This window comes from Mesoplodon mirus, assembly GCF_964341445.2.
Source record: "Mesoplodon mirus genome assembly, chromosome: 5".
NCBI classification, from domain to species: Eukaryota; Metazoa; Chordata; class Mammalia; order Artiodactyla; family Ziphiidae; genus Mesoplodon; species Mesoplodon mirus.
In genome coordinates, this window is record NC_138980.1 from 94,457,845 (window position 1) to 94,483,295 (window position 25,451).

Here is a 25,451-nt window from a genome sequence, read left to right on the forward strand (position 1 = left end):
GTTCTTGACCACAACCCAAAGCAAAAGCATCCTCTCTTCATTTCCCTGATGATTTATTCTAAAAATAAAAAGCAGAAACTTGCTGGTAAAAGAGAATTTCTGCTTCACCTGTGAGCAGCTGGTGGCAACACACACTGAATAAGACCCCAACCAAACACGGGACAGATCCATCTCAAACAACCGGGAGTGGCAAAACCACTATTATTGCATCAAGATTTTTTTATTTCAATTGATCAGAAATTCCAGAACAATTAAGCACACCCACTTAAAGCACAGAACACAGTGAACTCCTATAGGAAGGTTCTACATTTAAGACGCAACGAAAATACTGATCTCATTCCTGGGATTTGCTTCTGGTAATCCTAACATCTGTAGATGTCCACCAAAAGGAGGCTTTTTTTTTAAAGTTGTTTATCCCCCCAAAATGAGGAAGGAAACTTACAGTACATGTTTATTGCATGAAATTACTCCCTTGTAATATCTCGATCAACACTAGTATTGTTTCCTTAATAATTAAAGGAGAAAGAAGTTTATGAATTTAACATAACAATAATCTTAGGAGCTGCATCTTGACTGAAAATCCAGATGATAATCAGACTACATGATAAAATAGAAATTGTATTTTATTTCTATATGAAGATGTTGGAATGGCAGGAGGTATAATGGAAGTTTAAAGTCAGATAATGCTAAATCTATTAGTTAACACAAAGAGAATTTTCAGAAGTGCACATAGTCAAGAATCCTTTCTATGCTAAAACTGAATCTTCTAAATGTTGCTAATGTTGCTTTTATTTTAACGTCAAGTTCACGATGATCCCAAATAAATTTTATCAAAAGTACTGTAATGGCACATAGGTTTAGAGCTTCACTTTGAGGTTAGCATGTACAAAAGTCTGGAATTCATTGAACAAACATACTCTTTAATAAGATAAATTATGATGAGCTACATGTAAGTGGGTTTCAAAACAGGGTCTATTTTAAAGCATTCTGTCTTCAAAATGGTGAACTCCTGTGAAATGGAAACAGCATGTGGATTCTGCATGTTACAAAATCCTTGCTTCACGTTGCAGTCTCCTTGGCAGCAGCATATTTTACTTAACAATATTTTTCTTCCTTCTTTTGTTTTCTGACATCTCAGTACATTCAAATAGTCAAAATGTTTAAAGTAACATCACCACAAATTTAATGAAACAGATCAGAACGTGGCCAGCATTGTCAGGCAAAAATTATACAATTTATGTGTCATAGAAAGTACCCACCCCTCCACCTCCCCCCAGCCTCTTCCCTTCCCCCAACCATAATATGGACACCAAAAGATTTAACAAGACTTATAAAAAAATAAGGCACATTTATTCTGATACGATAATTTTAAAATAGAAAACCCCTTCTCAGAACATCTGTATTCAAATGAGCTGTGTAAAAAGACACCTTGTGGTACCTAAAAGAGGTCATGGTACCTATGGAATTGCTTCTTCTATTTTAGTGACAATGGAATAAATTGCACCTATCCCACACTGTCAAGTAATGAAAATATGCCTCTTTGTCTACTACTGAATGATTCAAAATCTGATATTTCTGGAAGTACTTACAAAGGGTAGGAGGGGAGGGGTCAAGTGGTACAAGTGGTAGAAAAACACATAGTCAACTATGTATAAGGGTTGACGGATTGCACTTTTCCACATATTTCAACACATAAAATTTTTCTAACACGTATGAATGATTGCAACCATTTTGGCCATTAGCTATTACCCACCAGCTTTTTATTCCATTTTGGTAAAAATGGGTATTTTTGTAAGACTAACAAAGGGTCAGCAACATGAATACTTACAACAATCTCTTCACAACCCCCAACACAGATATAATTAGTTAACATTTAACCTGAGATACAATCTGTTGAGGTTGTCTTTAGACATTTCTTTGTTTGTTGCATCAGTTCATACTGATGATGGTAGTTCATGGAAGGAACTTTAAAAAAAAAAAAAGTTATAGCATGGCTTTTTTTTCTCCCTCTCTTACTGTACTGGTTTAAAAAAAAAAATCACAGATTTCATGTCCTCACAGTAGCCAGAAGCTAAAATAATGTGCTTCTTTATTGCACGTCAAACCAAGAAGTGTATAAAAGCCAATGCTTCCCAATCCAAATCTGAAAGCCAGGTTCACCTCAACTGGATTCGGAATGTGCTGATTTCCATGGGACTCAAGTTGATCTCACTTATATTTCGGGCGTCTGGAGGTGAATGCATCAAGGATAATGACGAAGGTATGAGACTTACAACAGTAAACTTGTTAAAAAGTTTCTGTACCAATATCTAAAAAGTAAATGATAAAAAAATTGCACGTTTAGAACAACTCTGAAGAAAGATTAGTAGCGCATCTATATATTCAGTGGGAGAAAAAGTGAAAAGTATGTTTGAAGTTCCCTTTTAATGAAAAAGAAGGGGAAGGGGAGGGAGATTAAATCCACCTCTACATACTTGAACGTGGAGACTAACCCTGGAGGGAGACACAGGAAACTGTAACGGGAGAGGATGATGGGCTCTGGATTCCTTTTCTGTTGCTTGAGAACACATCAGGTGCAGGGGCCATTTTTTCAATAAAAGAAAGGACATCTATAGGCCAAGAAGCTTTAAACACATCTATATCCTCTTTCAGTCAATACTTACCCCTAACAGTGGTGCTCCTCCACCATCTTCCCTGTGCCCAAAGAGCCGGGAGACAGGACACAGGCTGCCACAAGGAAGGCCCATCATGTCAGTGAGTCCCATTTTTAGGGTGGGGAGGTTGTTTGGAAAATACTGTCCTCAGTTCTGGCAGGTTATTCTAATATGTCTCTCTGGATCGTATAACCACCTAAAGACTCAATGCCTTAATGTTTGAGTACAAATGTTCACAAGCAAGTATTCTCAGATCATCACTAATAAGGGAGAGTGCAAATGTAATGAAACAAAGATATCAGTGCTTTCTTAGCACCAACACCAACCACATACAGGGTGAGGCAACAGAAATGCAGAAGCTTATCTATCTAAGCAGATTTAGGCCCCCCTACTATGTTTTCTTTTCTTTTTGGATCCTATGCACATACTAATTTTGTAGGGCTGGAACTTAATCACTTGAGTCTGGTCTATACTATGTCTATTAGGTTTTGGAGAAGAGCTGAGTCCCCTAAGCTGACTTGCTGGAGGAGACCCGCCAGTGTCCTAGAATCAGCCCAAGCATCTTCTTGTAGTTACAGCTAGCTCAGGGCCACAGGCATAAGACTGGAGGTTCATTTGCTTCCAAGGAGAGTTCTCTGATGAGAACTGTCAGCAAGACCGACTTGAAGCCAGAAATGCGCAGCCACCAAGCAGTGGTCAGTCTGAGGATCTGTTTGGTCTGCAGAGTGTGGACTCATATGCAAATCTTGCTTAATCAGAAGATCTAGCCCTGCATCTTTCCCCTGGGGAAACAACTGACTGGAGCTAAGTACAGCTGCCCTGGGGTCTTTGGTTGAGTTATGCCACTGGCCACAGTCTCATTGCTCCCTCTCTTCCCATACTGCAAGCCAGCATCCCACTTTAGTTACTGTAAAACTTGCCTTGGCCCCTGTAGGACTTGGGTTTGCCACCGCTGAACTGGATCATACATGAGCTTGTCTGAGAGAGGTGGAAATGGAGGGGTGGGCAGGAAGAAGGTGCTATGCAGGTTGGAAATGGAAGGCCTAAGAATCGATGAGGGCACGGCCTTCAAACGTGTACATGTTTGCCTATGCATTTTGATGGTGACAAGGAGAAGAGACTGAACATTGAGAAAGGGCTTTCTTAAGATGGGGAAACTTGAACTAATTTGAAGTTGAGGGGAATGAGTAGGCGAAGAGGCAATGAAACATCTCATTGTCAAGATTATCTGCAGAAAGTAAGGATTTCAAAGCACACTAATTCAACAAGCAAAAATAAGCTTTCAGCTCACCTTTCCCTGGGTAGTGGAACAAAGCAGCCCCGTGTCTCTGCTAGAGAAGCAGCAATCAAACCCCTTCCTGTGTAGGATCAAGGCTGCCTCATTGGAATGCTTGCCATCCACCTGCAAATGAGCAGAGCGCCAACACGCCACGGTGACACAATTGCATACCCTTGATGTCAGTGTCCCCAAACCACAAATGCTCATTTTATTAAAAAGTGAATTCAGGCAAATCCATTTCCATTTAGGTTCCATGCTCACTGTGCCCCACCCCCCCCGCCCCCGCTACACTCCCTCCCACAAGGAGTCAGGTGATATTATGTTCTAAGAGTCCCTGTTAAGTCACTCAAGTCTTGGTTTCCTCCATAGTTCCTGAGGACGTGGGTTACCTTCCACCCACATATTATATACCGTTTTATCAAAGTTTCTTCAAATAAAGCATTTTATTTTAATTTATTTTTAATAAATCCATCAAATGAATAAAGTATACCTGAATTTGGTCCTTATCTTGTCATTGAATGATATATCATCCATCTTAAAACTGAAACATGCTTCTTCATTGAATACTAATTTTTGCTAATTGCATTAACATTTTTAATCTTTAATGTATTGGTTCATTATTTTTATATAAGAGGCATTTAAATTGAATTAGTTATGCTTATCACTTGCTAGGCCAACTACATTTATTAGATTGATATATCATTTAAATTCACATTACAGAAGCTATTCTTCTTGTGCAGGCAAAAAGGAAAATACTAAACATGACAAGTCAGCTACAGGGATCAGTATACATTTTCTTGCAATAAAATTTCTTGTACCCATTTAAGTAACAATGTCACAAATGCTTCAAGTCCTTGAATATTTAAAATTACAACTATTTAATAAATTTTGTTTTCTAAACTGGGAAAATGTTTATGATAAATAAACTGAGTTAAAAATCCTTGGAAAAGTTAAGAAATGCATATTTATTCCAAGGAGAGTCATGTGCTGCTTGGCACTGACACTGTGACGAAATTGGTCCCTTTTTCTTTTTTGTGGCCACAGATATGAATATGCCCATGTTCTTAATCATCCTTACTAGGGCATAAAATTTTTAATGTGCTACAGAGACATCTTTTCTGAATAGCTGCCAGCATTCCCATCACTGATTTGATTTTAATGTGACTGAACAACTTAAAGCTGTCCTCACCTCAGATTGTTGGCTGGAATAACCTGTTTTATGACATTTTACACTGGTATTTTGCAGTGGTACTGCTGAAATTTTGTTTGAAGGGAGAGAAAAAAGTCATTTAAGGGATTCTGTGAGTCATCACAGGACCACATGATACACACAGTAGGTTGAAATCATATGATAGAGATTTCTAATGAAATTTCAAACAATTTCACAGTCCCAAAATGGCACTAAAAGAGCACATAAGAAAACCCTTTATTTATTATATACAGAAGGATAATAGTTGTGCCAATTGTGAAACCTTGGAATAGTCCTTTATTCTTCCTAAATGTCAGTTTCCTTGTCTGTAAAATGGAGCTAATGCATGTCTACCTCCTTCATGGAGTCATGGTGTGGGTTAACCCATTGAAAATACTATGTAAGGTAGCCCAGCTTATAGGACAGAATGTGCTAGCTAAGAAGCTGTAGAAATGAATGGTTCAGAATCTGGGCTGGGAGTCAGACAGCCTAAGACCTGTATCTTAGTTCTGCAATTTACTAGCTCCTGATTTCAGCAAAACAGTTTTTCCTTTACCATAAAAAAAAAAAAAAAAGAGAGAGAGAGAGAGTGATGAAATGAAATGAAATAGCGTAACAAGGACTTAGCCTAGGGTTTGGAGCAGAGGACGCCCTCAGTATATTGTTATTGTTTCTATCAACATCATCCATCAAATAAATAGTGATAATTTTCATAATAGTTACAAATTAAACAATATTCTCATTTAACTTCTCATTCACAAATTTCTTTTATTGGCATCATAACTTTGTAGCTAAGGAATCAGGGAAGCTCCAAATTATATGTCCACAATTATACACCAAAATCATAACAGAACCCTGATTCAAATTCACAAATTAGATGCCCTCTTAATTAGACTCCAAAAGCACTTATCACTATTAACCTAAAGCATCTGGCCACCTTAACTCACTAGACCATCCTTAAAAAAACACTGATAAGCAGGCATTGCTAAAATTCCTGCAACACATTTGTTCTTGAATAATGAATAGTTAAGGCCTTTAGCAGACTGAAGGTGACAAAAAATTGGGAAGGGAAACACTTTTGGAATTCTGCCATTGAATTCGATAAGAGATTTAAACAAACAATACAAAAGTAGAGATTAAAGTCATAAAAATTAATTTTCACCAATGGGAAAAAGTTTTACTTTCTCTCAAAACCAAAACTGTATCACTATTCATAAGGACTAAAACACCAAATGAAATGGCATTCACCTTGCATAAGTTTTAAAAATCAAGTATTCATGAAAGTATCAGTTTTCACGCAAAAATACCTGAGGCAAAGCAGCAGTTTTTCAGTTTCAAAGCCTGTCTAGACATTTTATTTCCAAGAAAACTGTTTTTCAAGGTAGGGAAACTATGAATTTAACTTGAATATGTGTACAGGAAAACAGATACCCTCAAGTAGTCACACTATATACTCTAGGAGACTAAACAAATTTTGAAAGACCTGTTTTTATATTCATTAACACATTAGTAGCATCCAGACCTCAGAAAAGAAGGGGAGGGTGTGGGGAAGAAAACTTAACAAATTTTGAAATTGCACCAAGCACTGTGCTAGGTGAGCTTCAAATGAAGTGTCTTTGTAAAACAGTTCAGATCATCATTGAGACTGAATCCCTGCTTGGATGTTCCCAAGTTGCACCAGGAAAATCCACTGTAGAACTTATTTCAGGGGATAAACCAACATCTAGCTCCCAGACTAAGGGGGGGGCCTATGAAATGTCTCCAGCAACTGGGGGGACTAGGGGGGAAGGTGATCTGGCTTACCAAATGAAGCCATCAGGCTCAGAGAAAGCTAGACTGGAGGCAAGGTTTGGTTCCACCACGAACCAGTTAAGTGACTGAGTCTATCCTCTGAAAATTCAGGAAACTAGGTTAGACTCGTGACGAACCCCTTTGAGGATCCACCACAGGGAGGACAGTAACAGGGAGGACAATAAGCTAACACTTATTGAGCACCTGCTGTGCGCCAGTCATGTACAGAATGCTTTTCATGGATTAACTCATTTCATCTTGCAACAACCTTTGAAGTAGTTGAGATGATATACAAGGTGTATTGCTCTCTTTAAAGGTACAGGAACACCCCTATCACAAAACATTCCCTCTCATACTCAAAGTGCAATTATCAGTAATGACTTCACAGTGGCCCTTCATGACCTTTCCCCATCAATGGCTGGTGAACCCTTCTACGGGTGTCCCATCATTACTGAGTAGACAAGAAGAAAACAGGCAGTGTGTTCCCTAACATTTTTAGCACTGGTGCTCCCCTCGTCTTCCCAGGCAGTATAAGGTTCTGAGTAGGGAGATCTGGAGTCAGGCTCGCTGCGGTGTGGCTCCCAGCACCGCCGCTTACTGGTTGTGTGACCTGGAAAGTTACCCCATCCCTAGGTCAGTCAGTTTTCTCTTCCACAAGATGGGGCCCAAATAGTGCCTACTTCCACAGTGTTGTTGTGAGAGCTAAATAAGGCTCACGTAAAGCACTCAGGGTAATGCCTGGCATGGAGACACTTCTAGGTACGTTGTTTTGGAAAATCTGAGGAATCAGTAATAAACTATATAAGGAATACACATCACAGTGACATCAAGATTTACTTTGGCAATACACTTCAACCTTCTCCAATTTATAAAAAAAAAACAGTGCCAAGATTTTCACTTCATTATTAGTAACAATCACAACTGCTTATGACTGAATGATCGCAGTTGAGAACCTTTATTTGTCAAGCACTTAGTGCTTACTACATGCCAGATGCTGCTCTAAATGCTTTACAAACATCAACTCATTTAATCCTCTCAGAACATCTCTAGGGTGGGTACTATTACCATTGCCTTGTTAGTCGTGAGGAAACTGGGACTCAGAGAATTAAGAGATTTGCTCTAAGACACCCAGCCAGCAAGTACAGGGAATGCACTCAAACCTAGGTGGTCTGACTCCTAAGTCTGTACTTTCACAACTACATTCTCCTGCCTTTGCTCTAGCTGTGGAACCGTGCTCAGAGATACTGAGCTTGGAGGACAAAGAGGAGGATTGCTTTTGACTTAATATAATGAAAGGCTATCAACTAAAGGAGATCACCCCTCTGATCAGAGGCTGGAAAAAGGGAGTATTCATTAATGGTTCCAACAGAGCTAAAACCGTGATTTACCAAAACATATTCAGAAAGAAAAGTTTAGAAACTATCATTTCTATCCATCTACAAGCCTCCCACCTATCCACTCATACCATTTGGAAACAGGATTTAAAGTCATTCTGAAAATTACACACACATATGACAGTCTCTTCTAAGAAAAGGAAGAGCCAAATGTTCCTCTCCTGAGGTGGATGAGAACTCTGCAAAATGTGAGAGCTGAGCTACTCGCATCTCACACCAAAAGAAGCTGGATTTGCTCCTTAGAAAGTGAGGGTCACAAATCTGTAACGCCTGGAAACTGTGGTAAACAGCATACGTACACACGTTATTTCTGAGGAAGAGAGGGGTTGTAACTTTGACCAGATTCTCCAAGAAGAATGTGACCCCACCCTTCTCAGAGGATGTGTAAGTTGTACACAGATAAAGGCATAGCTAAACACCTGGCGGGAAAATTTCTCCAACTTGCCCAGATTCTTTGAAAATGCCAAACAACACTCATATTTCAGTGCATTCTGGCAGCTGGGAAGGTTAGAAAATCTCACACTGTGTTATAAGTCCTGAGACAGGAAATAACCAGTAGAAATTCATTTTCCAGGGCACTCGTTAAAATGTCAATAACAGTTATCCTGTTTTAATCAACAAGATAGCATGACAGAAAGAAAGGGGAAGGTGAATAGTTGTTCTCAGATATGTACAACAAAGGACATTTTTCCCCACAATTTTCACCTTTCCAGAAGCTAGAGAGATCAATAAAGCACCAATCAATTCTTATAAGAAGGGCAAAATAAAGTAAAACCTTAAACTGCCTCTTACAAGAAAAGGAGGGGGTGGTATAAACAAGTTGAGAGAGAAAATCTTATTCAGTAAGTGGTGCTGATGTTGAAATGACTGGTTAACTATTTGTAAGAAACAGTTAAGCACAAATCAAAATAAATTCCATACAGAGTGAAGAGTTAAATGTAATACATAGCTATAGATAGAGAGTATAGATATAAAGATAAATATCTAAAAATAAATTAAGTAAAAATATATCTAAACATAAGAGCAATAGAAACAATCTGCAAAAAAAGTTGAAACATATATCACTGTTCAAAACATCAAGGCAGAATGGCTCCATGGAGCCTAGCTGAACAGCTTAATCAAGTTCCTCCTCATCTCTGGAATGTCAGCATTCCAGGCTGAACCTTTCACTGTAGCCTGACCCATGATCCATCCTCCCATGAGATTCTTCCAGCATCCTCTCTACCAAGGCTCTCTTCTCCCTAAATCACTACCCTTTCCCAATGACATGGTTTTCCCGTTCAGTGCACTTGAGTGGTACTCTTATTCCCCAGTTTTCAAATCTTTATAGAAGCTTCTTTTTGTATCTCAAACTGTTGATAGTGCAAGAAAAGAGGGTGATAAAGAGAAGAGAGTTGGAGGCCAGGCATATAGGATGAGAAGGCTAACATTTAAATTCCTAGACAGGGGCTGGAGCATGCTGGGCCATACAGCTATGAGGCAGGGTTGTTTTTTTTTTTTTTTTTTTTTGCGGTATGCGGGCCTCTCACTGTTGTGGCCTCTCCCGTTGCGGAGCACAGGCTCTGGACGCGCAGGCTCAGCGGCCATGGCTCACGGGCCCAGCTGCTCTGCGGCATGTGGGATCTTCCCGAACCGGGGCACGAACCCGTGTCCCGAGCATCGGCAGGCGAACTCCCAACCACTGCGCCACCAGGGAAGCCCTGAGGCAGGGTTTTAAGAGATGTTTGTTTCCCTCTTCATCTGACTACAAATATATGACATATAATTAATTTTTTTCCAAAAAATTTATAAACTAGAAAAGCAAGAGATGCCTACGTAAAAATAGACTCATCTAGCAATATAGAACAATTTCTGAAAAACTGGACTTTTTTTTCTTTTTCTTTTTTTTCCCTGAGAAACTGGACTTTGAGAACAGATTTGGTAAGTCTTAAAAGGTTAAATATCATCCTCTGAGGCTACGTTCAGCACCCAGGTTCAGAAGACCTGGATGTGGCTCCTGATTCTGTCATTTACTGCTTACTGTCATTTAATTTTAATCATTTAATTTCTCTAACCCTTACTTTCCTAATTTAGCCAATGGTGATAACTCAGCAATTTCTAGAATCATGAGGAGAGTTATTAAAAATTACTGATTCCTAAGCTCTCCACACCAGACCTACAGAATCAGAATCTCAGAGATGAGGGAATTTGTAAAAGTCTCTTCTTGTAAAAATCTCCTCAGTGTGATCTGGACACAGTGACTCGGAGAATGATAGCTCGAAATGCTGAACCAGCTCAGTGGTTAGCAAACTTCCAGCCCCCACCTTGCTTCTCTCACTATTGCTTGAGCCCATAACTCCTTTCTCCACAAGGAGTGAGGGAGACTGAGGCTTAGAACTAAGGAACCTTCAGACAGCAGCCTGGGCATGGGCAAGCAGAGGTGTCCTCTGTTACGCAGCTGATGGGGGAGGTCAGAAGGGAAGACAGATGTGACCTTATCATGTCAAGGGGGTCCTCAGACACTTTTCTCATGGAAATACTGTGAGGTGATGGTTAGGAAAATGCTTACTTAGATATAGGCCAATGTAGACCTCTAGTCTCTCTTGGAAGCAGCCAACACCTCTGTTTACATAATTTCAATGGGAAAAATGCACTGCAGTCTCTAAATGAACAACTCATTATTGTATGCTGGAAGCTGCCAGCACACAAAAAAACAAGAACACAATCCAAAATGATTAGCTCTGGCTTCTGGATTGAGTTATTTTTGTCTTTCTTTTAGTATAATCATGGAATTACACTTGACACCTTTTAAGTATCAAGCTTTCTTTGAATGAATACCTACATTAGCTTCCTTCAATGATTACTTTCCTATTATCAGAGGTTAGGGGACAGAGAGCAATTGTTTAAAGTATCCCTTCGGATTACTGGTAAGTTTTTTCTTTCCCCCCTGCAATTTTAATATTTATTTATTTATTTTTTACATCTTTACTGGAGTATAATTGTACTGGTAAGTTTTTGAACAACCGTTAGAAATACGTGCTAAGAGTCAAAGACTAACATAGAACTGGCACCAATTTATATGATAATGCAAAAAAGCCCCAAATATTTTGTTCTGATCACGTGTTAGGCATTAACCTATGCCTATGGTTAGGCATTTCAGCCTTTATTCTTCCTGGTCAAATTGTTAAATTGCTTTTATTCCATCTGCTAAAACTCCAGTTTGCACCTGCGTTGGCATGTACTGTAAGCATCATCAGGATAACAATGTATGTCTACAAAGCACTTCTGTTTCAAAGGGCTCTCACAGCACTATTTCATCTGTTTCTCATACTAGACCTGAAACAGGCATATCTGATATCAGGCCCATTTTATAAATGGTAGCTGAGTCAGCAGTCACGCAGCCAGCAGGGAGTGAAGGTGGTTCACCTTCCAAAGGTGAGAAGGGCAATGGGAAGCCAGTTGGCTACAGCCAGTGAGGCCAGACTGCAGAGGGACTGAATGCCCAAGGGTCTAAATCACCTGTGTAGGCAATGGGATTTTTTTTTTTTTTTTGCTGTACACGGGCCTCTCACTGCTGTGGCCTCTCCCGTTGCGGAGCACAGGCTCCGGACGCGCAGGCCCAGCGGCCATGGCTCACGGGCCCAGCCGCTCTGCGGCATGTGGGATCTTCCCAGACCGGGGCACGAACCCGTGTCCCCTGCATCGGCAGGTGGACTGTCAACCACTGCACTACCAGGGAAGCCCGGCAATGGGATTTTTAATCCCGAAAGTGATTAGATTTGTATCACAGGAAGCTAGCCAACAGCAGGAAGAATGAAAGGAACAGGTAATCACAAAAAAGAGGTGATCTGGAAAACAAGCGAAAACCTTGGAGGGTAAAACCCTACACTCACCAATTCTAGAGTCAGCTGGTGCTGCTTCCGAAAATAATCATGGGAAAGTCATCTAAAAGTGAGGCTAAAACTTCTCCATGGCCGCCATGGACCCCAGAAGCCCCTGGATCCCTCAGCTCGCTAATGTCCTCTACTATCCATGCCCCGAGATGGCAGCCTGAGGCTCAGAGTCTGGTGTCTCCATCCTATCCTTTCATTCTCTTTAGCCCATGAATTAATGACAGGTTACCTCAGGGAGGCTGCCCATCTCTAGTGCGTTCTTTCCCTGAGTCAAAAAGTAGACCCACAAAAGACCGTAGCAGAATCCTAAAGAGAACACTCACAAGATCCACTTGTCCAACAAATTGTTACTGAGCCCCTACTAGGTGCAGGCTCTGTTCATGGCAGGGGGATACAGCAAGGAATCAAAGAACAGTCCAGGTTTCATGGCTCTTCCATTCTGACCAGCATCTCCTGCCTTCAGGCCTTCCACTTGCTCCTAACTCTTCCCGACTGCTCTACCCTCAGAAATCTGCGTGAGTTTCTTATTCCCTGACCTCCTTTGGATTTTTACTCCATTATCACCTTTGCTGCAAGGCCTTCTCCAACCACGCTATTCAAATCACCTTCTAAAACTGCCCTTCCCTCCTTCTTCCCCTTCATTATAACACTTATCATCATCAAACATATGTTTCTCTTACTTTTTCATCTTTAATTATTTTTCTCCCCTCATTAGAATCTAAGCTTCAGGAAGGCAGGGGCTCTTGTCTGTTTAAGTCCATGACTATACCACAGTGCCTTTAGCAATAACTGGCATGTAGCAGGCATGAAATAAATCCTGAAGTTCACTCACGTGATCAAACAAGCCCTTTTGACACAGAGGTACACACATAGGCCTCTAACGTTCACTTGTATTCATTATTATTAGACACATGTATTTTCCTACATAGTCAGGCGTAAGTTCCCTATCTTGGACATATAGTTTTAAAGCCCTAAATGTCCAAATTTGTAGGCACTGATCCTTCCTTTGCTTGGTTCTCTTCAGTTCTTTGTTCTCGAGCTAAACATTTTTTTCCTCTTACACTCTCTTCCAACATGAACACTCTTCTTTTCACACTCAGGCCATTTAATATAAGACATTTCCTAGAGAATCCATAATCACTCGCTATTTCTGGCTAAGTGGATGTCAATCCACAAGATGAAACAGCTTTACAAAACATAAAAGTGATGTCAAACCTCTCATCTTTTCTTCTTTTCAAATGCAGTCTCTGACTTCAAAAGTAGGCATATAGGTAAACTCAAGCAATCAAACTGTGTTAAAATTCCATACCTAATAAAATCTTCCCTTGTTTCTTCCTCTGATGTGTTTTCATGTCTCACCTACATAGCTGGATTCTCAATGCAAAGATTTGGGGTTTTTAAGGATTTTTTTGGTATTTTTAGGAGAAAAGATACGAATGTAGAAAGCCTCTGGTACAGAAATAATTACACACTATACCTTCTGTTTCTCTAACTCCTGAGAAACACTGACTAATAAGGAGAAACAAATGGAAAATGCCAGTAGGGCTGATCTTAAGGCCTGGTTCTCCCACCTGCTAATTATGTGACCTCAGGCCAGCCTCAGCTTCCTTATCTGTAAAAAGAAGCTGATATTCCCTGACCTGCTCACCACACAGAACTTTTCTGAGAATAAAATAAATCAGTCTAAGGAAACACTCTAAACTACAGAGCAACAGTCAAATGAAAGGTACAATGATGTTGCCTAAAAGTGAAGTCCTCTTAATCACTCTTTGAAGCAGAGTAAAATTTACAGTTTTATTCCTTCCACCCCCTTACACCAAGTATACTACAAAAACTAATTTTTTTTTTTTTTTTTTTTTTAGGTAAGAAGTGGATTTATTTAGAGAGAAACACACTCCACCAGACAGAGTGTGGGCCATCTCAGAAGGTGAGAAAGGCCCAAAAAGTAATTTTTTATAGATATATTTTGGGATATACCTTTGACTGTATCGTCCTCAGATTAACCAGATGAATGTCACAAGGCAAAGATGACATTAATGGAGAGAATTCACCCAGCAGCTGAAGGGTGGGCACAGGGACCTTTTCTGTCATTGGAAAGATAGGATGATTCAGGAAAGAAGAAGTTATGTGGCTAAGGAGGGAAGGATAACTGACCGACTTCTTTTCTTCTTCCTATCAAGAAAAAACAAAAATGCTTAAGAGTTATATATTTGCAGTTCTTATAGTATTAATTGAATTATCAGACAGGGCTTAAACAGGAAAAATATATATAAATATATTAATACTTTGATTTTATTATATTTTATAAATAAGTCTTAGACAATGCACAGCAGATTACCAAGTTCAGTTCTAAGAAAACAGTGTCCACCTAACTCCCATGTTGAGAAATATCTCTTTTCCATTGCTTTAAAACTAAAAATCCTGACAACATTCTCCACAAACATTCTAGGACAAGGTATAACTTTTTATGAAAATTCTTTCTCAACCTACCATAAAACTCTAAAAGTAAATGGGTTGGGATGTTCATGTATCTTATACATTGTCAAATGCTATCTCTTCTCCCTCAGGTTTTACCCATCATATTCTTATGGTTTCATTTATACACTTAACTAGACTGTAAAGTTATATGTATTGATCCAAAGTTATGTTTTATAAATGTTACCCAATGATACGATTTTTTTTAAAAAAACTCAAAAATAAGTAAGTCTTTAAAATAACACAGGTAGCATAACTAGATCACCTGTTTTCTTTAAATGTGGTAAAATCATTGTCAGTTGCTTCACTTTATTCCAAAAATAGGAACTACTATATATGTTATAGAGTAGTTATCACACACTTACATGGTACACAATTATTCAGTATAATTTTAAAATACTTTAGTCTTTGCTATGGTGTATGCTTATAGCCAAGTATTTCAGCATGTTCAAACATTAAGTAAATCTACCAGAACTAGGGATATACATATGGTAGATGACATATACAATTAATTAAATCAATGACTAAGTAGAACCTTAACCAATAATGCCTAAGGTGTAAAAGCAGACACAGAAAAGCACTAAGAAGAAAACATAATTTATGTAGAAAGGTCTTTTGATCACCAGCAACATTTAGAGAAAATTTAATTTTATATCTTATTTTTTGAAATGACTATTTCACTGATGTCTTCTGATTTTGCATATTTTTAATAGAGGGCTCAAATAAAAGGTCTGGCTACTTATCTGTGTGAAAAGATAAGATTTACAGAAGATACAGAGCTTAAAATTCAGAATGTCAGATTAGCATTGAACAGAGGGTGGTAGCAAAGAGTGAGGAGCATCTTGCCAGCAGCAAACTGTAGATATCATTACAATTCAGACTATGAAGAGAGAAAAGAAAAAATTTTAAAGGCAACAGAGGGACACTACAATATTAAGGTATTGACAAAAAATATTAGGTATAAAAAGAGTTGTTAAAAAATTTTATCCATTCCACATTCCTTTTTTTTTTTTTTTTTTTTTTTGTGGTACGTGGGCCTCTCACTGTTGTGGCCTCTCCCATTGCGGAGCACAGGCTCCGGACGCGCAGGCTCAGCGGCCATGGCTCACGGGCCCAGTCGCTCCGCGGCATGTGGGATCTTCCCGGACCGGGGCACGAACCCGTGTCCCCTGCATCAGCAGGCGGACTCTCAACCACTGTGCCACCAGAGAAGCCCCACATTCCTTTTTTTTAAGGAAAGATTAAATAAAGCATATAAAATAATATTCTTCAGCAATATTGAAATTTAATGCAGCTTGTAGAATAACATGAAGAGAGAGGGAACATTTTCAACAAGAAGCTTTAAATGTACTCAAAGATCAAAGGACTTCATAATCTGGGTCAGGATTGCTGACAAAATCACATTTGAGTAATAAAAGATAAAAGCTTTTTAAGCCAGGAAAACACCTGCCTTATCAGATTCCGGAGGCATTAAGTCCATTCTAGGTCAAGAAACATTCAGAAAAAGCTTTCTGGCTTTGTCCTATGCTCTTGGAGGAATCCTGGGACGCTTCAGTGAGTAGGTAGGGTACTTCTTGATAGATTATCTATACCTTAGTAGCAGTGATGTGCATATTTACTATTCCTCCAAACCCAGATCAGTTCTGACCTTAAGTGCTTCCCCACATTGACCATACATCAGAATCGCTTGGGGAACTTTTAGAAAACATAGATCCCAGGACCCGAACCCAAATCTACTGAATCAGAATCTCCTGGGGTGGGACCCTGGGAAGGTAAAGTTAAAAGCCCCCCAGGTGACTGTCACATAGTCAGTCCCACACCGCGCTGCAGACCTGTGCTAGGAACTGCCACCCCAGACATCCTCCCAACCTTTTAGAAGAAACAAAGCTCCCTTTGGAATCAAAAGTATAAGCCTCATCCTTTAACTTGTTTGGGATTAAAAAAACCAAGATGCAGACTCGAAAACATGTTAATGAAAAATCTTGTCACATGATACAATGCCATGAATGTAAGCACTTTCAGCATTCAAGAACTGTGCTATTTATTGTCTCCTAAGCAAGATAAAAAAGAGAAGTTTATATAAGAGTTGTGGTTTGGTGTCAGAAGAGCTCCTTGAACAAGTAACACTGCTGGACGCTGACCAAGTCAGGTGTGGCAAAGTCTCAGGGAGAGCGCCATCACACTTTCTGAACATATTTATAGCAGTAAGGGGCTAGCAAGATACTTAACTGTGGAGCTATCACTAATTTTTTAACCATAACCCTGATGATAAACCCAAAGTTTATAAAATATATTTGCTATAGGAAATTTTACACGTTCGTTTAAGCTATAAATGAATTTCCCAGCCTTATAGTAACTAATATACTACTCTAAACATTATTTGGTTTCTTGTAGGTTGGAAGGTTTTAGACTGTACAGGTCTGGTTTTCTCCGTGCATCCTGTTCAACATTAAAAAGAGTTTCTAGCACATTCTGATCCAAACCACATCAAGTTGCGATCTTCTCTATTGGGTTTCAGCCCTTATTTCATAAGTCAGAACTTCTTGCCAGGCTCCTTCGTGCCCTTCATTAAGCCCAGATGAGTTCTCTGATTCCTAAACGTCACAGGTTTCCATTTTGTCTACATCAAAACCTGCTAAATTATTAAGAAAAAGATCGTTTTTTTAGTCACCTTTGTTTATTCAGAATGACCTGACACACGGTGAGAACTTGATAAATGTTTGTTGATGATTAATTAATTTATTAATTATTACATTAACAAGCAATGCAATATAAATGAAAGAGAGAAAATTACTGTAGGGGGAAGGATGGGGTAAAAAGACAAAGAGGGAGGAGAGAGAATGAATGAAAATATGTAGACCTGTAAGATTTAGAGATAAATATCATTTAGCGCAGAGCTGAAGCTTAGTAGTATATGGGCCAAGCTGGCCTATTAGACATGCTTTGGTAGCTCTGTATGGTATTAAAAAGTTGTTTGTTTTTCAGCCACCTCTCAAAAAAAGAAAAAAATCCAAGAGATTTCACATTAAAATCATCAACACAACAATAATAACAAAAACTCCCCCAAACAGATAACTTTTTTTTTTACCCCAAACACTGGAAAATGAAGTCACACTGGGTCCTCACATTCTCATGTGGAAACATCATCTAGGGCTGAGCTGTGGCTCCTAAGTGGGATGTGTCCATCCTCATGTTCACCACAGACCCTCTGGTCACCTAACATAAGCATTTGCCCTCAAAACCTGACCAACCTCCCTCATGCCATCACTTCCCTGAGCCCTGTCAGCATTTGAGTTTTTAGCTGATCTCTCCAACTTCCTCTCCTTATATGTAAAGAACTGGTATCCAGAGGTAAAACAACCCAGTTGTAACACACGAACACTTCCTAGTTCAACGCCCCCTTTACTATTATACTAGTCGCCAGCAGAAAGGGTGTAGGAAGTAAGGGTCAAAGAAACAAACCCTGAAGAGTAATGCTGATAAGACAGTTCCTATTTTCCATTTCTGCTGAGGCTTGAGCATTATTCCCATGGATGACAGTCAACCTCGCAGAGCCACAGTACTTCACTGGGCATTTATACCTCTCCCAGCAATTATTTATCATTCCAGTCTTGTTCTCACTGCCTCTCTGCAGAACGCTCAAGAACAGGACGCTTTCATTTAGTCATCCAGGATTATTCCCATGAGGCTCAAAGCTTCCCACTAAAATGCGTTCCCTTCCAGGGAGTGTCTCCCCACATCAGTTTCTACCACTGATATTTTAGTCATAAGTCTGAGTAGAAAATAAAGACACTTTCTAGAAAATTTAAGTTACATGATGACATATTAACATTTCTTAATCAAATGTCTTTTTAATCAATTTCACTAGAAATTAAAATGTATTTTCTCTTCTCTAGTTCATTTCTTATTTAAAAGAAACTATTGATTTAAGCCCAAGAATTTATAGTTGAGCAAAAGAAAAATTTAACCAACACAGGATTATAAAAACTTTGAGTCAAATTTAAATCAATTACTACCCAAAGAGTTCTGAATGAGAGTAAACAAATTATTTAACTTCTAAGTGAAAGCTTTATAGATCTGACATGAACATTTTTATTGCCATAGTTAACAGAGTTTTGTAAATTAGTGTCTATAGAGAGAAAAATCGTCAAAGCCAGAAACACTTCAGGAGGAGCAAAAGATAGTAGCTGCCAGCACTCAGACAATGATTTTTAATATAAAGTTTTAATCCTAAAACTAAGCTCTTATCAGTAATTGATTTAAACCATGAGTCTCAAGAACTGGTATAAATCTTGACATCTAAAATGGATATTAAAATCTTTTCCTAAAAGATTCTAAATACTGGGAGAACTCTTTGCCTTAATTAGCTGTTGCCATTTCATTCAATCAACTAGTATTTTATTTATAGAATGCCTACCACAGGCAAGGAGGCCCTGTGGGGCACATGCAAATGAAATAGACAAGTCCGTAGAATCTAGTAGGGGGAATAGAACATGCATATGGTGACAAGGCAGTAAGCAGTAATTGCGATAAATACAGTGGTGCAATGCGCTATCACAGCTCATTCATTTGTGCATTTGTGTATTCATTCACAGAACATACACTGGGTGCTTGCTCTGCTAGGAATAATCCTAGAAGCAGATAGAGACATAACCCCTACTCCCAGTGAGTTTACGGTCCAAAAGAGGAGAAAAACAAGGACCACATAATCACACAAACACAAAGGAGAGATGCATGGTTCTGAGGGAGCACAGAAGGGGATTTGACCTGGTCAAGCTGAAGCAGTTGATGAGGTAGGCTCTGATCTGAACTATTACTAAGAGTCGCTGGGCAGAGAGATTGAAAGGCGTGTGCAAAGGTGCTGTGAGCGCTGGGTGCATGGGAAGTATTTATGACTGAAAGAAAAACCAGCTGGCCCAGAGCAGAAACAGGGAAAGCCATGTAGATGAGGATGGGGGACAGGCGGGGCCCATACCACGAGGAGATCTGTGGGCTATGGTAAGGATTTGGCTTTTATATTGAGAGCAATGAGAAGACATAGTGGGGTTAAGCAGGGCACAGGTTTGGTTTTGAAAAAACAAAAAACACTGCTTGCTGGGTTAAAAACAGATATGGCAGAAAGAAGAGACAAGAGTGGATGTGTATAGGCTACCTCCAGGAAACACATGATGCTAGTTTAGAGTCGCTGAAGTAATCAAGTTCATAGATTTGAAATATTTAGGCAATGAGATAGCCAAGCACTGGTGATAACTCTGCTGTGAGAAGAGAGCAAGCACAGGAGAAGTGTCTATCAGAGATGACTCCTAGGCGTCTGGACTGGATGGAAGGTGGTGCTAGTTATCAAGAGAGGGAACACTGGAAAAGGGACAGGTGTTGGGGGGAGATCACAAGAATGATATTGGATATGTTGAACTTGAGATGCCCTTAAAAATGTAGAAAGAAATGCCAGGAAGCAAGCAGATAGATGGGTCTGGAGGTGAGAGGTGAAACCGAAGCTGAGGGCTTGTATTTGTGGGTTCCACTTGACGCAGAGGAAGACCATACAAAATGAGAAAAGGAAAAGGCCTGGGGCCGAGCCTTGAGGACTCTAATATTTAATGGCTGAATAAACAGCTATGAGAGAGACAGAGAAAGAACTACCCCAGAGGCAGGAGGAAAACCAAGTAAGTAGGGAACCATGGAAGCCCTCGCTATGCAGTGTTTTAGGATATGACAATGGTCAGCGTCACATGCTGTTGAAAGGTGAAGTAAGATGATAACCGAAAACATCCACTGGATCTAGTGACACTGGCAAGAGCATATGATGGGGGCTCAAACCAGACTGAAATGAACTGAGTGTGAGAGGGAGGTGAGGACACAAACTCACCTCATCATCTCTGGCTCAGTGAGGGTAGAGGAGATAGTGTAGGGGAAACGGAAATGAGAGTCTGAGTGAGGGCTGTTTTTTGTTTTTGTTTTTCATGAAAGAAAACGAAGAGCATTTAAAGGCCAACTGAAAGCCTATGAGAAGCAGGGACAGGGAAGGAGGGAGGATGACTAACAAAAGGATCCTCAGGAGGGAGACTGGGGTCAGTTCCAAGGACACTGGAGGGACTGGGCTACGAGGAAAGGAAGGTAACACAAGGGAAGAAGGACAAGGTGGGAGCAGATGCTTGGTATCTAGAACAGAGAACCCTATGAATGGCTGTTCTCTCTACACAGTGGATGGTGAGGCCACTGGCTGAAAAGAGTAGAAAAGATCTGAAATGGTTAGTGTGGAAAGATGAAAAGCAGAGTAAGTGAAAAAGGGCCATGTCCAGGGCCATCTGAGGTGGGTAGTCAGCAGTCTATGGGGGACTCTGAGATAACTTTTCTGCCACCTGAAGGAGTATACTGTCAGGTTGGTTCATGTCCGATGAAGCTTTTGCCAGATTCTTTTACATGGAATGCTGGATTTTTGCTTTGAGTAATGAAAACTGAACAAGAAAGCAGACAAGTAAATCTACTTTCAACAGATGAGTCTAAGACTAGAATGAGTATACTAAGGTTTCAAATAAATTTTATTTTTCAAACTTAATCTCCTAAGTACATGACTAAGCTCTATCCTTTAAACTCAACGCTTATTTATTTCAAAGTAATTTCAGGAAATTTCACCCAAGCTGATTCCTTAACATTATTTTATATCTACACAATAAGCAAAACTAAAAAATAAAATGGGCTGAATGTAAATCTTACATAATATATATAAATGAAGTTCTCTTTTTTGTGAATACAGGCTAAGTCTATTACAAAAATATCTCAATATTGGAAAATGAAAAAAATAAAAAAGTATAAAGTCATAATTTTGGATGGCAAAGAACAAACAACATGAGAACATGAGAGCTTTTTTCCTACCATATTCATGACACTTCTTTTTTCTAGTAGTATTCGAAATAAATTAGCTGTAATCTTGTTATCATGGACACCTTGCTCAAGGCCACGATTATCATCTTGCATGAGTCTTCGATCCATGATAACTTCAATCTGACCTACCAAAAAAACAAACAGGCCAGGGTTATTCATTGAGAACCTCATAATACAAGGCAGGGTCTTGACTGAAGTTTTTCCTCCAGTCAGGGAGACAGACCTATACAATCCACAGTACCATGGGCTTCCTCTCGATAATAGCTAAAAGCAGCTAGTATAAACTCATAAAACAGGATCGTGTTTCTCCTTTTCTTTATCAGCTTCTAGTAAAATCTAATAAGAAATTTAAAAATGGGACAGAAGAGATCAAAATTAAAGTGAAACTTACAAAAATTTAATAGAACCAGTAAATTAAATCTTCCAAAAATTTAGTGGCTGCATTTGGAATTTAAAAATGTTTATGAGGTTCATTAAAAAATGTACATCACTCATGGAGTAATAAGACAAACACAGAAGGACAGAATCTAAAAAGGATTTGAGGTAAAATTTTAGGTTACTTGATATGCTGTGATTCTCTGAAGCCCTAGAATTTGGAGACACCCACCACATACCCACTTCCCTCTCTGATACTGTGTTAGTGTGTCTTTTCTCCTATAGCCCAAAAAGTTGTCATATTTGGTTCCTTTATTTGCTATGCAATAATTCTACAACTCCTTTAGTTTAAGTTGTAAGCTAATGGTTAGGTTATAAAATTACAAACTAAAAAAAAACTGAAAAAAAACCACCCAGAGACATATTTTATGCTTAAGATTATACTCCCCCAAAACCCACTAAAGTTATATGTGTTTAAATATATATTCATCCATCCATTCATTCATATTTGCTACTGTACTGAGCAATCATTTGGCATAAAAGGGAACTATGTAAAGGATTTTAATAACTATTATGCTTACATAGTCAAACCAACTCTGTTTAGTTTCTATCTTCTCAGTTTAGGTATCCAGTACATAAAATTAACAGTGCTGGTTAGAATTTTCATTGTTGTTTTCTCCATATTTCATAAGACAATTGTCCAGAACATGCTCTTCAGGCATTGGGGCTAACTGTCCCCATGCCTATCTAGAATTTGATCTCTTCACACTCAAATTAGTATATCAATCTCTTGGTCATTTCTAACTCTTCTCTCTGCCTTCAAATGTTAGCCCATATACTATGTGACACTTAGTAACTTCCTGGCCTGTACTCAAATTGTTTTTATGTCCATAGCTCTCTTGATCAGGGAAGTGAGATAATACTGTTTGGTTCATGACTGCTTGAATCCTAAGGTCTAGTCCCCTATTTAAGTAGAGCCCAATTTTGAGAATTTAAGGCAGAGTTAAAAATGGGTAGCTCAGGAGTCATCTCTGACACAAACAGGCTTTATGTTTTGATTTTTAAAAAATTATGTCACAAGTTACAGAATGGGCAACTTCTCATAAAATTCTAGACTTCTGGGCTTTTCTTCAAAAACTGAAAAATTTGGCAACACTGGGCCCCTTTCCCCATGGCAGCAAGTAGCTGACACCAAGCAGTGGCCACCTCAGTGTACAGGGGGGAATGTGCTCCGCAATTCACTCAAATCCCAGCACTCCCCACTGGAGCTCCGACATGAGGCCATTATTATTTTTATAACTGTATTCATGTCTTCATGACGTGATCTCATGATTTTGTCTAATGAAGGCCACAAAGAAAAATGGTAAGTAGTAAGGTTTTCTGTGTGTGGAAGTACAGAATGCATGTATATACATAATATAAATAGTGGGTTTGTATGCATATGCCCAATAGAAAATGAATATGCCAGGCATCTGTACACATTTATTATCTGCCTGGCTCCGTAACATGCTTGTCTTAGCAACTCTTAGTATGTAAGGAAAGAAGAGCAATTGACATGTATATGATAATGAAAAATATGTATTATGAGGGACAAAGTCTCCCAATAGAAAGTTCTAAAAAAAATCAATCAGCGTCTACTATCTATTTTCTCTTTCACTCCATTTCATTCTCTCTCTTTTGGAATCTGTAAAGTCATGTCTGTCTCCTCTTTATCCCCATATCTGTATCATCTCTACTCCCTTTCTTCTTTTCAGCCGGTAGTGTCCTAAAATGATGGAATTCAGAGAAGGACCTAAGTTTGAACTGTAACTTTCCACCTTTGCAAACTTTGTTAAGTTATCTGAACTCTATCTAAACTTAGTTTAATTTGAGTCTGAATTTCCATTCCCAATCAGTCACAATAATGACAGACTTCTGCAAACAATGAGCCATCAGGAGAAGTAAATTATCTTTAAAAATAATCAGTTTCATGGACTTTTAGGTTCCTCTTTTTTCATCTGAAGATTAAGGAAATTTATTATTTTACATTGGTCTCACAAAGCTCAAAATTAACTAACAGTCTGGTTCTCAAAAGAAGAAAGCCTGTGACTGGGGATGATAATTAATACATATTACCAGCAGAAAGATTATACACTGGGGAGTGAAACTTATAAGAGCAAAAAAGAATCTAAACAACACACCACTTTTCAAACTCGAAACACCTAAAGACTGAGCAGAGAGCAGGGTCAAGCGATGCTCAGCATCCTGGACATATGCCATTGTAGTCATCGGATAAACGTTCGCCTGAAGAGGCAATTTGCTCAGTGTCATTCTAGGTTGAATCTGTAAGACCAAACAGTTCTCGTTAAGGAAAAAAAAAATCAAGTGATATTTACACATGTACATAAAAAAATTACTATCGACTACAGATGGTTTTCCTTCCAAACAGAAAAAGGTACAGCACCTTTCTTGTCCAATAGAACAGCTAACTTAGAAATGAAAACATTCTTCAAAACAATATGAAGAAAAATCATTAGCATCTTAGAAAACAATTGTTAAGTGAGAAAGGTAGAACTTGTCCAGATTTTTAAAATAGGTATTACTATTTAAATTCAGAATAAAAATCCTTAACAAGTTTTCTAGCTCTCCAATATCTGCATAAAACAAATTATAAAGGTATTAAGGATTCATTTCTCACTTACATCTAACATACTGCTTTTGTAATGAAGGCTAAGCATAATAGCTCTCTATCCCCCTTTCAAGAAATATCTCTTATGATTCTTGAATCAGTTTTAATAAATACCACACATCTCCTCACAAAATCCTCTAATATACTATGTTATAATAATCAAATGCATATTTATATTTAAAAACTATTCAAGGCTAACTCTTCTTGTTTAGTTTCAATGTAGATAGTTCCAAATTCCAACTTTTCTTGGTCTAGTATCTGAATGCATGAAATACAACTCTAATTTTATATTTTGAGAGACTGACAATGCACTAAGGTGATCTGGGTCAAGGAGACTCACTCAAACCTCAGGAGGAGACATCAAACAGAGACTTTGTTATCAGAAATCTTATACCACATAAAAATGCCATCTCTTCTTTTAAACTCATGAAAGTTTGACATGAAACTCAGAAAAGGAGAAGTTCAACATAAACATAATAGTTAACATGTACTGAGTAACCATTAATGCCAGGCACAGTATTGAGAATTTCATAGATAAGATCTTTAATCTTCACAACAACCCTGCAGTAGGTTGTTCAACTTACTGATTCTGAATAGTGTCCCTCCAAATTCATGTTCGCCCAGAACCTGTGAATGTGATTTTACTTTGAAATATGGTCTCTGCATATAAAATCAAGTTATACTGGATTAGGGTGAGCGATAATCTAAAGAATGGTGTCCTTACCAGAAATGGGGAATTTGGACACAGAGAGAGACATTTAGGGCACAAGGAGACCATGTGACAGCACAGGCAGAGATTGGAGTGATATGTCTACAAGGCAAGGAGTACCAAGGATTGTCTGCAACCACCAGAAGCTAGAAATGCAAGGTTA

General features: G+C 38.8%; 1 protein-coding gene across 1 annotated transcript in view; it reads right to left on the bottom strand.

The window, feature by feature from the left end:
• Positions 1 to 1,738: 1,738 nt before the first annotated feature.
• The window catches only part of MAN2A1 (mannosidase alpha class 2A member 1), a 159,126-nt gene continuing 135,413 nt past the window's right edge, over positions 1,739 to 25,451 (bottom strand). Inside the window, exons 18-22 of the mRNA XM_082622811.1 lie at positions 24,092 to 24,233; positions 21,528 to 21,661; positions 14,157 to 14,351; positions 3,946 to 4,056; positions 1,739 to 2,309 (exon numbers count right to left, since the gene is read on the bottom strand). Coding sequence (XP_082478937.1) covers positions 2,157 to 2,309; positions 3,946 to 4,056; positions 14,157 to 14,351; positions 21,528 to 21,661; positions 24,092 to 24,233 — 735 coding nt within the window. The 3' untranslated portion in view covers positions 1,739 to 2,156. The remainder of the gene's footprint in view (positions 2,310 to 3,945; positions 4,057 to 14,156; positions 14,352 to 21,527; positions 21,662 to 24,091; positions 24,234 to 25,451) is intronic.